Raw genomic sequence first — 13,829 nt, 5'->3', positions numbered from 1 at the left:
AACTTCAAAAAATTGCAGGTTGAATCAAATCTGAGCTGTTATGACAAGACTGGAGTTCACTCCCAGAAAACACAAATATAGTGGAGCTTTCCAAAATTTCTAAGCTATATTTCTGAGCTATAATCTCATTCATGGTAATTAATTCATGCATACTACAAAAACCTAAATCTAGTAACATAATAATGCAGGATTTACTTCTAACTTAATATAAACATTTCATACACAGTTGTACTCATCTTGGGGAAATGCTACAACCCGGTCACTCACTCTAGGAATCGTGTGATGTACTCCTTGCTGCACTGTGACCAGGTGAGTGGAGTAGGATCATACTGCAACTGTCGGGACATGATGTACGGGCGCTTTCCAACAGGCTCACAGTCATTCTCTTTTCCGTCATGCTGGATACCAAAACTGGAGACACAAAACAAGATCCAGTAACTCCAGCTGCTTGGTTGTACCACAACACCCATCTATGGGTTCCACGCTGTGTTTAAAAAGACACTAGGGTTTTCAGTTGCTTCCTCACCTGGTGAACTCTAGATACCTGTTTTCTAAAAAAAAAAAAAAAAAAACTGACCCAAAACCTACAACAGATTTGTACTCTGCTAGGCTTTCAATTAAGTCTCCTAGGTACAGCTATGTAATTGAGGTACAAAATTAAGAACATACTGTCAAAGGCTACTACATTCAGGGGTAGTTTTGAGAATACTATTGCACAAATTGGCCAAGAATGACATTTAAAATTGAGTTAGGTCAAAACTTATAGAGTCCTTCCTTGTTCATGGACCCCAGTCATTTAGACTTGTACCACTTTAACTACAATCAGACTTTGTTACTCTCCTGTACACTCCCCTATTACATCTCTACTTCTTTTTAAATCTTTTTTGGTAGAGATACTGGTTTCCACATTACAGAACCTTCAGCTTCCAGCCTTCACTCCTTTCTATTCAACTTTCTCCAGTTGTGCCTCACAGGCATACAGGTCTCCCATAGCAGGTCTTCCTGATGTGGCTCTCTGCAGCTTGTCTGCCTTATTAGGAGATTTCTTTATTCAAGAGCTAGTAAAAATCATTAAAAACAAAAACAAAACCTTTAAGTATGTTTGAGTAGGATTCAGCTGACTAAACACAGATACCTCCACGTCATCTCCTTGTGAAGGAGATTTTGTCTGAACTAATGATATTGGATTGTATATGTATAATATATATATAGGAGTATATATATGATAGTATATATATATATGTGCATATAGTAGTGTATGAATATTTTGACACTTGAATTGTTAACATCTGAAGTTTTATAAACCCTTATTTCACAGCCTTGAAAACTATCTCAGGTCGTGATTCAGCCATGGATCAAAGACTTTCTGGTGAGTTCAAACCACTAAGTCTTTATTTCTGGAAAATGTAATTGTACCATGACTCAAATGTTCTAAAGGCAGAGTACGATTTCAGTCAGAATTAACTCCAGTGGTGGGCCTGAGTTGTAAAAGCAAGTGTGTCCCCCTAGTGACAGGTCCTTTTCTACAAACAGGATCTGATGCTACAGATGGCTGTGAACATCGAGAGGGGCAGCAAGAGCTTTTTGAAACCATTAAAAATGGGATTTTTTTATCTTTTTTTTTTTTCATCTGTTCTTACAGAGTTTTATTGTCTGTATTTGAAATTTTTAATTCGTTTTCTCCAACCCTGCTTGAGTGAAAGATAGTTACAAATTAATTATGAATGCTATCATTCTCTTTGGTAGACAGTCCTTGATGGCAAGGCCATGCAGCATCCATGCAATGGCAGCACAGCTGTACTTTGTCTCATCGTATCCAGTGGAACTGGGCTAGACCAGGAGAAGGTCACACATGGTCTGTGGGGAAAAAGTATTTTCTGACAACTATTGTCAATGAAAAAGGTTCCCTGTCAGCAAGATGTGGGGATCAGAAGGATGAACCTCAAAGCACCTAAATCTAACTGAAATAATTATCATTATTTCATTTCTGAGAATTCACAGGTTGAATAAAGAAAGGCCAATTGATACTTTAATTATTTTCATATCAGATTTTACATCCCATCAGGAAGTATATACTTCAGTCTGAGTGGCAGTTGGGTGTATAAAGAAAGTGATGTGATACAAGAATAAACATGTCACCTAGCCCAGAAGAGAACTGCATGCAAACTGAACTGCCCATGTGATAATATTGTACCTTGAGGAAATCAATTCAGTGCCAAAACATTCAAAAGATAAATTATTTCACGTGAATTTAACAAAGCAGCTAACCAAACAAAACACCTTCACATAGATAGAAATGCATAAACCTAGTTTAAAGCACAAAATCCCAACTGCAGACTTATAGAATCACAGAATTGCAAGGGTTGGAAGGGACCTCAAGAGATCATCCAGTCCAGCCCTGCTGCTAAAGCTGGTACCTACAAAAGATTACACAGGTAGGTGTCTAGACAGGTCTTGAATATCTCCATAGGAGACTCCATCTCTCTGCACAGCCTCTTCCAGTGCTCCATCACCCTCACCATAAAGAAATTGTTCTGCATGTTAGTGCTGAACTTCCTATGTTCAAGTTTTAGGCCATCACCAAGAAGAGACTGACTTATCTATTTGCCTCCCACCTTTCTTTAGATATTTAAGAACATTTATCAGATCCTCTCTCCATCTTCTTTTCTCCAGGCTGAATAGACCTACATTATTCAGACTTTCCTCATACAGGAGATTCTCCAGGCTCTTAGTCATCTTTGTGGCTGTCCACTGGACTCCTTCTAGGAGATCCCTGTCCTTCTTGATCTAGGGAGCCCCGAACTGGACACAGCAATCTAAGTGCGGCCTGACCAGGATGGAGTAGAAGCAGAGAATAACTTCTCTCAGCTGGCTGGCCACACTTCCTTTAATACACCCCAGGATATCATTGGCCGTTTTGGCCACCAGGGCACATTGCTGGCTCACGGCCAACTTGTTGTCCACCAGGACTCCAGGTCCTTCTCTGCAGAGCTGCTCTCCAGCAGGTCATTCCCCAACCTGTACTGATGCATGCAGTTATTCCTTCCCAGTTGCACGACTCTGCAGTTGCTCTTGTTAAACCTCATCAGGTTCCTCCCTGCAAAACTCTTCAGCCTGTCCACGTCTTACTGAATGGTGTGGCAGCCACTCCTCCTAGCTTTGTATTATCAGCAAACTTGCTGAGGGTGGACTCTATCCCTACTTTCAGGTCATTGATAAAGATGTTGAACAAGACTGGACCCAGAACAGACCCACGGGGATCACCGTTTGTTACATGTATCCAAACCTATTCTGTGCCTCTGATGACCACCTTCTGAGCTGTGCCAGTCAGCCAATTCTCAATCCCAAACTAAATGCCAAGTAACTTTAGTAAATAAACTTGATCCACGTGAATCCACAATGTAAATGTTATCTGCAGAGGCTACTAGTTGCTAAGAAAAATCCCAAGGTAACCTTAGTAAGATGGGAAACCTGATATTCTTGTGAAATTTGATCTGTTTTATTAAAAAAATGGCTTTGATCAGATCCGCTATACTGAAATACCCAATACAACAGTTATTTTTTATGTAAATGATTGATTTGAAGATCATGTGAAGTAACTGAATGGTAAATTAGTGCAGTCTCAAAAAATGAACAAAAGTGAAAAGTTAAAGCATTAAGTGATGTTTCTTTACAGCTGAATTATTTCATCATGATGTACTAATGTAGTAGACTATTAGAAGGGGTACACTTAAGAGTTGTAATTACAAAAAAGTCAAAGGCTTAAGAATTTTTTTCTTATTCTTTTGCTCATTAAAAATAACCATGGCTTTGATTTAATAATAAAGACACATCAAATCACTCCTTTTTTTTTGTTGTTTCTGTCTGGCAATTTATGTATTAATATGCAAATTATAATTCAATTTCAGCAGGGTTCCCCTTCATTTTCTGTTGTACCTGTGTCCAAGTTCATGAGCAATAGTGAACGCCAACGGAAGACCAGAATCTTCATTGATGTTGCAGCTTCTGTGAGGCTGACACATGCCTGACAGATGAGATAAACCTAAGGTTTCACATGGACGATTCATGCCAGCACAAATGTCCTTTCTAAAATCACAGAAAATGACTTGTCATTAAAAGAGATTAAAAGCAACTGTAATGTCCCTTACATTGGGTGGTAAGCTTCCAACTCATAACATATCAGTTCTGATGTATCTGTGTTTTAAGCAGGAGTTGTGATAACATTTTATGAACATACACTTCTTTTGCTACCGTTGTATTATATCACTATAATAAATCATCAATATTGACACTCTGGTAGTGCTTAAAGACATGCTTATTTTCAACTCACATAAGAAAGTTTTAAAACCTCCATCTCTGACAGCATTTTGATCATAGTACATCTGAAGTTTTCAAGTAAATGCCTGATGGCAAATTGCATGCTGGATTTCCTTTCCTCTAATTTTGCACAAGTATTTATTAGTTCTCTCTTACATTTTAAAGAAAACTCTCCCTTTAATTCCACTATCTCACATAGGACACAGGATTCACAGCTACAGGCAGCCAATTTTACAGTGCCGTTACGGAACAGAATGCGTACTATCCTGGAGCTAAAATTCCTGTAAACTCTTTAGGCTAACAACTTCACTCCCTCAGCATGGGTTACTGTCCCTAGCAAGTAGGCATGTGCTGCTATGTCAGCATGAGCATTAAGGAACTATGCACAGTCAGAAAGTGGTCCCTTCCTTCAAAGTGTCTAGCTGGATGCTGAGCATTCTGCTAGAATAAATAAAAGGAATAAATGCATGTTTTGCCTCTGAACAAGTCAAACCATAATACAAACCTCTACGTCCACGACATACAAAGGAAGGAATGATTCAGATGTCCTGTGGGGGTCAGGTTGATTTAACTTCTCCCAGTTCAATCAGAGCAGGATAAAGAGCTACAACATCATCTCAGGCTCTTTCACTGGGGAGCGTACCACTGCAATAGTGTGCCATAGTCTAAGTGGCAGATTTATTATAAAGAATGTGATTTAATCTTGTATATCAGCTCTGCCAGGTACAACACGTTTGCAGATACTGAAGGGGTGCCGGAGTGGCTGCCCAACAACACCTCATCTTCATTCAAATGAACCATCTAATGCCTGTTTATCTGGAGCGCTAAACAACTCAGCATTTTGAGATTTCTTTTTCTCATTCTTCTCATAACACTTCAGGGTTTTTTCGTTGATTTTCTTCTCTGTCTAAAAAAACTTTTTCTGGATCTCAAACCTAATCTTTCCTCTCAGCTTTGCATCCATTCTGACAGGCCAGCAGAAATTCTGCTTTGTGCACACCAAAAACTCCCTGCACAACCTCAAGCTTTTAAGTTTTCTGTGTCTCCATTGCTCACACATACATAAATATATATATTGTTTCTCATTGAATAATGAGATAATACTTGAAAATTGCACACTTTAAACTGCAGTCTTCATAAAATATTCTTCCATTCTGAGGTGTCACTGTTGTTATTTGAGAATTTGCCATTACAGAATTGCTCGTCTACTCAGTGGGTTATTTTGGTACATCCCTTCAAAGGAGAATAAAGAAGTGATTAAGCACTAGATGAAACAGGATCAAGTGGAGAAAATGACTTGAGCTCTGCAAATTGCTAATCTCTCGAGGCATACAATTCCCAATTTCCTGACGAAGACGCATCTCTAATAAAACACCCACATACGTACAGAGACTATTACGTGTACTTTGAAAACAAACGAAAAACAACATCTTTAAAACAGCAGGTCTAACCTTAGCCACGTTTTTATAATATAACTCACATTCTATGCCTGTTTGAGTATCAGGAATGCTCACACTATGTTATTTTGCATTCATTGTGGTATTTCAGAAACAGCATGTTTTTGTGTTTCTACGAAGGATGAACTAGATGATGACACGAGCATTTAAAAACAAAAACATCACCAAAAGAAATGTAACAACAATATTTGGTCACACCTGCTGAACTGTTGTCATACCTTGTTAGAAGAACAGCCACATCATGGTGTGTAGGGTTGATGTCACTCTTAGGATTGACACTCTTTTGCCATTTGCAGAAGCTGGCTAGTGTCTTATCAGCGTGGTGAACTATCTTCAAGCCTTGCTAATAGGAAGTGAAGGAAAATACTGTAAAGACAACACTGCATTGCAATCATATGTCAGTAGCATTAGCTGTAAAGCTGGGTGGTCTCAGCTTTTGTCTAAAGCTAAAGCTAAAGCCATAATGTGTATTTACATGTCATCTTGAATATTAAGTTAAAATTTTGACATTTTTGCAATTGCAAAGCTAATGAAAAAAATAATGAAAAAATAAGCAGAAGAAAGGTGCTTTTTTTTGTACACAAACTTCACAAAATCCAACACTTGCAATTTTCAAACATTTTACATTCTCTGAGAGCAGGTTTTTTTCTTTTTACTAAAGAAGTTATTGGAAATTAAACCCCTGTTTAATTTCTGTGTTTGTGACTTGATGTTACATGAACAAATTCATGCTTAAGGAATGGTTACACTCTGAAGGGTATATCTCTTTCACAAGAAATTTTAATGTTTTTAAATTCCAGAAGGAGGCAATACAGTCATAAATATTCCTTTCCCATCCTATGTTTATATAATACATATGCAAGCTAATGAAACTCTTGAAATAGAAAGTATGAAAAGCCTATTCTCTCCTTACTGGTGATGAGAATCCACTGTATCTTTCCTCATTTCATTTATGCAAACTTTTTAAAAACACCTAAATATCACTGTTAACAGATACTAATTTTGAAGTAAAAAGATGAATATCTTAATACCAAAATTTAAAACCAAATTTTTAAAGTTATCCACCATGTTTAATTCCAGCATTACCATGCTCAACTGAATAGAAATCCATTTTCTATTTACAAAACAGCCATATAAATTTATCAAGTACACTAACGAATGTGAAGTTAGTTTACACCATTTAGTATCTACTTAATCTTCATTTTTTGGGTTTTGAAAGAGGTATATTAAGAAAAAGCATGTTGCAGCCTCCACAACAAGAATAGTTTTACTTCTTCAAGAGACTGTTAGGTAATTAGACACTAAGTGATGACACACCCCATGTACCCCATTCCTAATTTACCTATTTTAATTACATTTTCCTTGAGTATTTTATGCAGAAATACATGAAGTAATTAGCTAAATATTCTTTTATCCAGGACAGAATTTATTCTAAAACCAGCCAGACCACAATCACCAAATTAATAGAAGATTAAAATGAACAAATGATCTTAAACAAACAAATGCTTATCTCTGTAGTTATGGCACAGCTCACAAGTTTCATAAGCAACATTTTGAAGAAAACAAAAACCTTACCTCCTCCTCCTCAAAAAGGATGAGCCGGACCAGCACAATGTGAATCGCATTGCCAATGCTTGGATCGTGGAACAACCCTGTGACCTGTGCCAGAGCCAGGAGGTATGAGATTAACTGATTCCTCTATAGCAGAACAGAACTTGGGAGAGAAAATATAACATTGACTTCAAGTACACCATCCACCTTAACGTGTGGGGTGTTGTTTTGATTTTCTTTTCTTTTTTAGATCTGTAACACGCTTCACTGAAATTTTACTGAAATGCAACTGATGTCAGAATTACTGCAGAGGGCAGCTCTGCCAGTTGAGCGATGCTTCAGGATTTGGCAAAATTAGTAAGATACAGAACAAACACTTAGGTTAAGAACACAAGATTATTTCATGTCCATTTGTCTTCTGGATGAATGTACCAACTTTGGGCTGGCACCCTCCACTGTCTGCTCAACCATTTCAAAGATGGTGAGAAACATTAGCAGAAAAGAATGTGATGTGTACAGTCACATAATAACGATGGAGAGGTCCTCTCAGTGCTCCAAAGAGCAGCTTATCAAATCCTCATGTTTTGATTTGATAGGAATCAGCCTCTGCCACAACAAAGCAAAAATAAGTCAGTATTGGGCAGATTAATTAAATTATAGATACTTGGATATTCACAGCACAGATGGGGATGCTATGAACAAAAGCAAGAAATAATTAATCTATGTTTTAAAAAAGCAAAACATTAATAACTGAACTCTTGAAAAGTTTGGCCAAAATAAAATGTGCTGCACCTTAACACAGTGTTGAATGAAGACAGAAAGAAAGGTAATCAGAACAGTATGCAGTGAGAATTTATCTACATAGGTTGCTCCTAAAGTAATGCTTCTACTTATGTGCATGGAAACTACAACAGACATAACAAAATGCAATAACATTATTTGACACAGCAAATTCTCAGCTACAAAACACTGTTTTTAGACACAGTCATCATGATTAAGTGTGTACTTTCATCTGCAGTGAATCAGAAAGAGTCTGCCATGCTCATAAAAATCTCATGGCTTTCCAGAAGATGGCTTGTCTTTCACATCACTGGCACTGCTGCTGAAACAATCCATCCATCACCCCACTGTGCTGCACAGTTTGGTTTCCATAAATGTCTGGCAAACATCAAAGAAATTCAATGAGTGCCATTTTTTCCACATGGAGGAATTCAATTACACCTTTGTTTCATATATGTTTCCATGTCACATGCCATTTTTTGCAGACTGCCTCTCTGCTGCCATCTGTTATACAGCAACAAAACGTAATGGGATACTGATCAAAAAGCTCAGCCTCTACTGTCTTACTACTAACATCTGCTTCTGACGTTGAGGGCAAAAACAATAAAATAGGAAGCATTAGCTTTGGAGCAGCACTTGTATAAGTGAGCTATGCCATATTTCACAAGAAATATTGAATGGATATAGACTGCAATGGAAATAGACTGCATTTAGGTCAAAATTGTCATGTAGAAGATGATTAAAGTAGACTTTACTGAGATAAAGTGAAAAACGTGTTTTTTGAATATTAAGGTCTAATTTGTATGTGAGTCTTCTACAAGATATGACACTGCAAATGGAATGATTTTGGCTAACTAACATTTCAGGTACAGACTGCAGAGAAAATGTTAAGACTTTTTTGTTCCTTAATCTAATCAGGACAGGGATTTACTCCACAGACTTTTCTTTTTCATGTGTATACAAAGCCTCACATGCTCAAAGTTATTATTTTTAACAAGGACTTTATTTTAGATGCAGAGTATTTATCTGGTAAAACAGTTCATTTTAGCTGGGGTAGAGTTAATTTTACTCATAATTGCTCATATGAATGCTGGTTTGGGTTTGAGACCAGCACAGTGATGGCAATGCACTAATGATTTAGCTGTTGCTGAAGTAGCCTACAGCTGTGCACAAATCTGGGATGGGGGACATCTGGGAAAGATGACCCCAACTGAGCAAAGAGGGTCAGTAATACAAGCTGAGAAAGGGAGAAGTGGGGGATGTATACGCATGTGGAGTAACGATATTCGTCTTCCTGAGTAACCTAATGTATGATGAAGTTGTACTTGGAAATGGCTAAATATCTGTCTCCTAGTATGAAGCACTGAATGTGTTTATCTCAACCCAGGAATTTCCTTTCTTTTACCCTTGTAATTCTCTCTCCCATCCCACTAAGGGTGGTGAGCAAGTGACTTAGGTGCCTGTAGGGACAAACTCACAGCAGAAATTATAGAAAGAAAAAAAAAAAAAAATCTGGAGAAATCACAGTCTTAAATGTTTGAGTAACTGAATCATTTCTGTTAGGAATAAATCTACGCCCTGTTTGTCCAGGCTGAACTTCAATAAAAGCATCCCTCCCTAAACTATGCTGTCTTCATAATGTTGGAAAAAAAGCTCAAAGTTATTATAATTTCTATCGCTTTTCTCATTCAGAGACACAGGAAAGAATCTTTATCTACAGAATTTCTCTCTACTGCTGCGGCCACCAACCCAGTTTTAGCAATGAGCAACAGGCCTCCAGGGGAGACACGGAGTTTCATTTCAGTAGAATGAAAATTAGTGCTAGAATTTGTAACTATGTAGTACAGCCCTCAAAAGTGAGAATTACAGAATCTTCCCTCACTTAATAGCCAAAGAAAAATGGCATCTATACAAAATAAAGGGAAAAAAAATCCTTCAAAAAAAAAGTTTTAATGAATATATGTGAATGATACTCTATTTCATTCCATGAAAATGTTAGACTTGTTTCTGTGTGATCAGTAACATAACAAATTTATAATTTGCTTCACTCACCTAAAAAAAGATTTAAAAAGGCGAAATATTTTACCTACCATATTCATTATAGTGAGGATGTATGATTCCACATGGTCGCTTCCATGGTATTCAACCATCTTACTGTCTGCAACCACAAGTGTCTCCACCCATCGCTCCTTGCTGACAGATCGCCGAGAAACCCTTCTGACAGCTACGTGATTTTGTTCCCATTTCTCCCTCCGATGATCTTCTTGTTTGAAAAAGTTAAGAGTCTCTGTAACAATAAGAAGCGACACTGACTTCAAAATATTTTCACAACTGATTTAGATTTGAAGTGTGTGTCTGTAATACTTGCAGATATTGAAGAACCACAGGATACTGTGGGTTGGAATGGAACTCTGGCCACCACCTAATTTGCCCAAAAATTTAAAAGTGACATCAGTTTGCTGAAGGCTAACTCCATTGAGGCTCTGAATATTCCCCCATGATGTACTAAACAGTGCTCTACCTTACAAATCTGGCTGCCCATACTCAAAGGAGCAGGCATTAAAGTGCAAGAAAGACCCAAGCTTAAAAAACTTAATTGGTGGTACCCTTTTCAAGGAATTTCTCCTCTGTCTAGAGGTCTAGCTCTAGCTCTACACTTCCTAGTAACGTCAGTTGATAGTTCAAGATAAGGGACATACTTTCTCCCTATGTAGCTCCTATACTTGATGGGATTGCAAATTGCTCAGCGCATGGAAAATATCACCCAGAAATCTGGAGGGGTGGGAGTGCTTCACTAATAGATGTCATCTGAAAACTGGTGAGGCAGATGGCAGGAGAAATCCTTTGTGCTTCCACTGATCCTCTAGGCATCCAGATCATTTTGGGAATAACTTTTTGCTCTGCAGAGCTGCCAGCAAACTTGCCCAGTGCTCAGTGGGGTTAATTTAGAATAGAATAGAATAGAATAGAATAGAATAGAATAGAATAGAATAGAATAGAATAGAATAGAATAGAATAGAATAGAATAGAATAGAATAGAATAGAATAGAATAGAATAGAATAGAATAGAATAGAATAGAATAAAATAGAATAGAATAGAACATGACAGAATAGAGCTAACTAAATGTTAAAAAATAGTACTGATGGCATAACCCATATGCCTTCTGCACACTGGCAGCCATAGGACATCTTGCTGGGAATAATGTTCCTAGCCTTCTAATTCAGAACTTTCTGAATTAGAAGGAAACCTTAAAGATCATGTAGTCCAATGAACAGGGACATGCAATGAACAGGGACAGAAACAGCCAGATCAGTGTGTTCAGAACCTGGTTCAGACTGACCTTGCATGTCTCCAGGGACAACGCATACAAAACATTTCTCAGTATGCTGTTCTATTTCTTCCTGTTCTTATTATATATTGCTGTTTTTTATTTTTTTTTATTCAAGCAATATCTCCCCTTGTTAACTTTGAAACCATTTCCCCTTGTCCTGTCACAGTAGACCCTGCTGAAGAGCCTGTCCCTGTCTTTCTTACAGCCCTCCTTTAGATACAGACAGACAGCTAGCTGCCTGGGCCGCAGGGCACACTGCTGGCCCATGCCCGGCTGCCATCCACCGGCACCCCCAGGTCCTTTCCGGCAGGGCCGTGCTCTGTCCTTACGTCCCCCGGCTCGTACTGGCAGCGGGGGTTGCCACGACCCGGGTGCGACGCCTCACGCTTGGATGTGTTGAGCCTCAGGAGATTCTCCTGGCGCACTGCTCAGCCTGGCCAGGACCCTCTTGAAGCTATCCCATACTTTGGGCATGTAAACCACACCACACAGCTTGATGTCATTGGCAAACTGCTGGAGGTGCACATGATCCCCGTCCATGACTGTCCATATCATTGACGAAGATGTTAAAGTCAGTCCCAGAACAGACTCTTGATAGGCATCACTCATCACTGATCTCTGTTCAGACATTGAGCTGCTGACCACCATTCTCTTGTACTCAAGATACAGTCTTGCTACCAGTTCCTCAGTTCCTTATCCATTGAACAGTCCACCCGTGATAGCTACTACACCTTTGCCGTGAATGTGCCATTTGCCATTTAGCACAGATGCTCAGCCACAGTGTATCACAGCATGTTATATGTTTGTATGTGGCACCACAGGACTAGCAACAATGCATATAATCACAGAATCACAGAATTGTAGGGGTTGGAAAGGGCCTCCAGAGATCATCGAGTCCAACCCCTCTGCCAAAGCAGGGTGCTACAGCAGGTTGAAAAGGTTGAAAAGGCAAGCATCCAGATGGGTCTTGAATATCTCCAGAGAAGGAGACTTCACCACTTCTCTGGGGAGCCTGTTCCAGGGCTTGGTCATTCTTACCACAATGAAATTCTTCTGCATGTTACAGGGATCTTTGTATGTTCAAGTTATAGGCCATTACTCCTTGTCCTATTGCTACACACCATCAAGAAGAGCCTCGAGTCATTCATTTGCCTCCCATCTGTTTTTTGATATTTATAAATATTTATCAGTTCTCCTCTCCATCTTCTTTTCCCCATGCTGAACAGACCCAGGTCACTCAGTCTTTCCTCATATGGGAACTCCACAACCCCCTGGGCAGCCCGTTCCTGTGCTCCATCACCCTCACCAAGAAGAAGTTACTTAGCATATTGGAGTCGAACTTCTTATGCTCCAGTTTATGGCCATTTCCCCTTGTCCTGTCCCCACAGACAACTGAAAAGATGTTGGCCGTGTCTCTTTGTCTCCTACGCTGAAGATATTTACAAAATATTAATAAGATCCTCTCTCAGTCTTCTCCTCTCTGAACAGATCCAGGTAACTCAGCCTTTCCTCTCACAGGGGAATCTCCAGGTCCTTAATCATATTTGTGGCTCTCTGCTGGACTCTTTCTGGGAGATTCCTGTCTTTTTTGTACTGGAGAGACCTGTTTACAGAACTGGATACGGTACTTCAGGTAAGGCCTGACCAGGGCAGAGTAGAGGAGGAGGATCAACTCCCTCGACCTGCTGGCCACACTCCCTTTAATACACCCCAGGATGCCACTGGCCTTTTTGGCCACCAGGGTACACTGGCCAACCTGCTGTCCACTGGGATCCCCAGGTCCTTCTCTGCAGAGCTCCTCTCCAGCAGGTCATCCCCCAACCTGTACTGATGCATGCAGTTATTCCTTCCCAGTTGCAAGACTCTGCACTTGCTCTTGTTAAACCTCATCTAGTTTCCTACTGCCCAGCTTTGCAGTCTATCCACGTCTTACTGACTGGCAGCACAGCCTTCAGGTGTCTCAGTTATTGCTCCCAGCTTTGTATCATTGGCATACTTGCTGAGATAGACACTGTTCTCTCATCAAAGTTATCAGTGAAGATGTTGAACAAGACCAGAGGTGATCCAGCACTGATCCAGCACTGAGCACTGACCCCTGGGGAACACCACAAGTCGCAGGTCTCCAAACAGACTCTGCACCACTGGTGACCACCCTCTGAGCTCTGCCATTCAGCCAGTTCTTAAACTGCCTCACTGTCCACTCATCAATCCTACACTTTCTCAGCTTCATTATAAGAATGTCATGGGAGACAATATCAAAAGCCTTACTGAAGTCAAGATAGACAACATTCACTGCTCTCCTCCCATCTAACCAGCCAGTGATGCCATAGAAGGCTACAATGTTGGTCAAGCATGATTTCCCCTTGGTGAATTCATGCTGACTACTCCCGAT

The 13,829-nt window shown here is 39.5% G+C and overlaps 1 protein-coding gene across 1 annotated transcript in view; it reads right to left on the bottom strand.

Moving 5' to 3' along the window:
* The window catches only part of ADAMTS12 (ADAM metallopeptidase with thrombospondin type 1 motif 12), a gene marked incomplete at both ends in the record, with an annotated part of 174,450 nt that overhangs the window by 68,095 nt on the left and 92,526 nt on the right, over positions 1-13,829 (bottom strand). The window contains 5 exons of the mRNA XM_079548724.1: positions 268-411; positions 3,937-4,086; positions 5,993-6,117; positions 7,350-7,433; positions 10,196-10,392. Of these exons, the coding sequence (XP_079404850.1) occupies positions 268-411; positions 3,937-4,086; positions 5,993-6,117; positions 7,350-7,433; positions 10,196-10,392 (700 nt within the window). The remainder of the gene's footprint in view (positions 1-267; positions 412-3,936; positions 4,087-5,992; positions 6,118-7,349; positions 7,434-10,195; positions 10,393-13,829) is intronic.

The sequence above is a fragment of the Tetrao urogallus genome, assembly GCF_951394365.1.
Source record: "Tetrao urogallus genome assembly, chromosome: Z".
Classification (NCBI taxonomy): domain Eukaryota; kingdom Metazoa; phylum Chordata; class Aves; order Galliformes; family Phasianidae; genus Tetrao; species Tetrao urogallus.
Note: the sequence above shows the minus strand (reverse complement) of the source record. Positions and strands in the feature narration are given on the sequence as shown.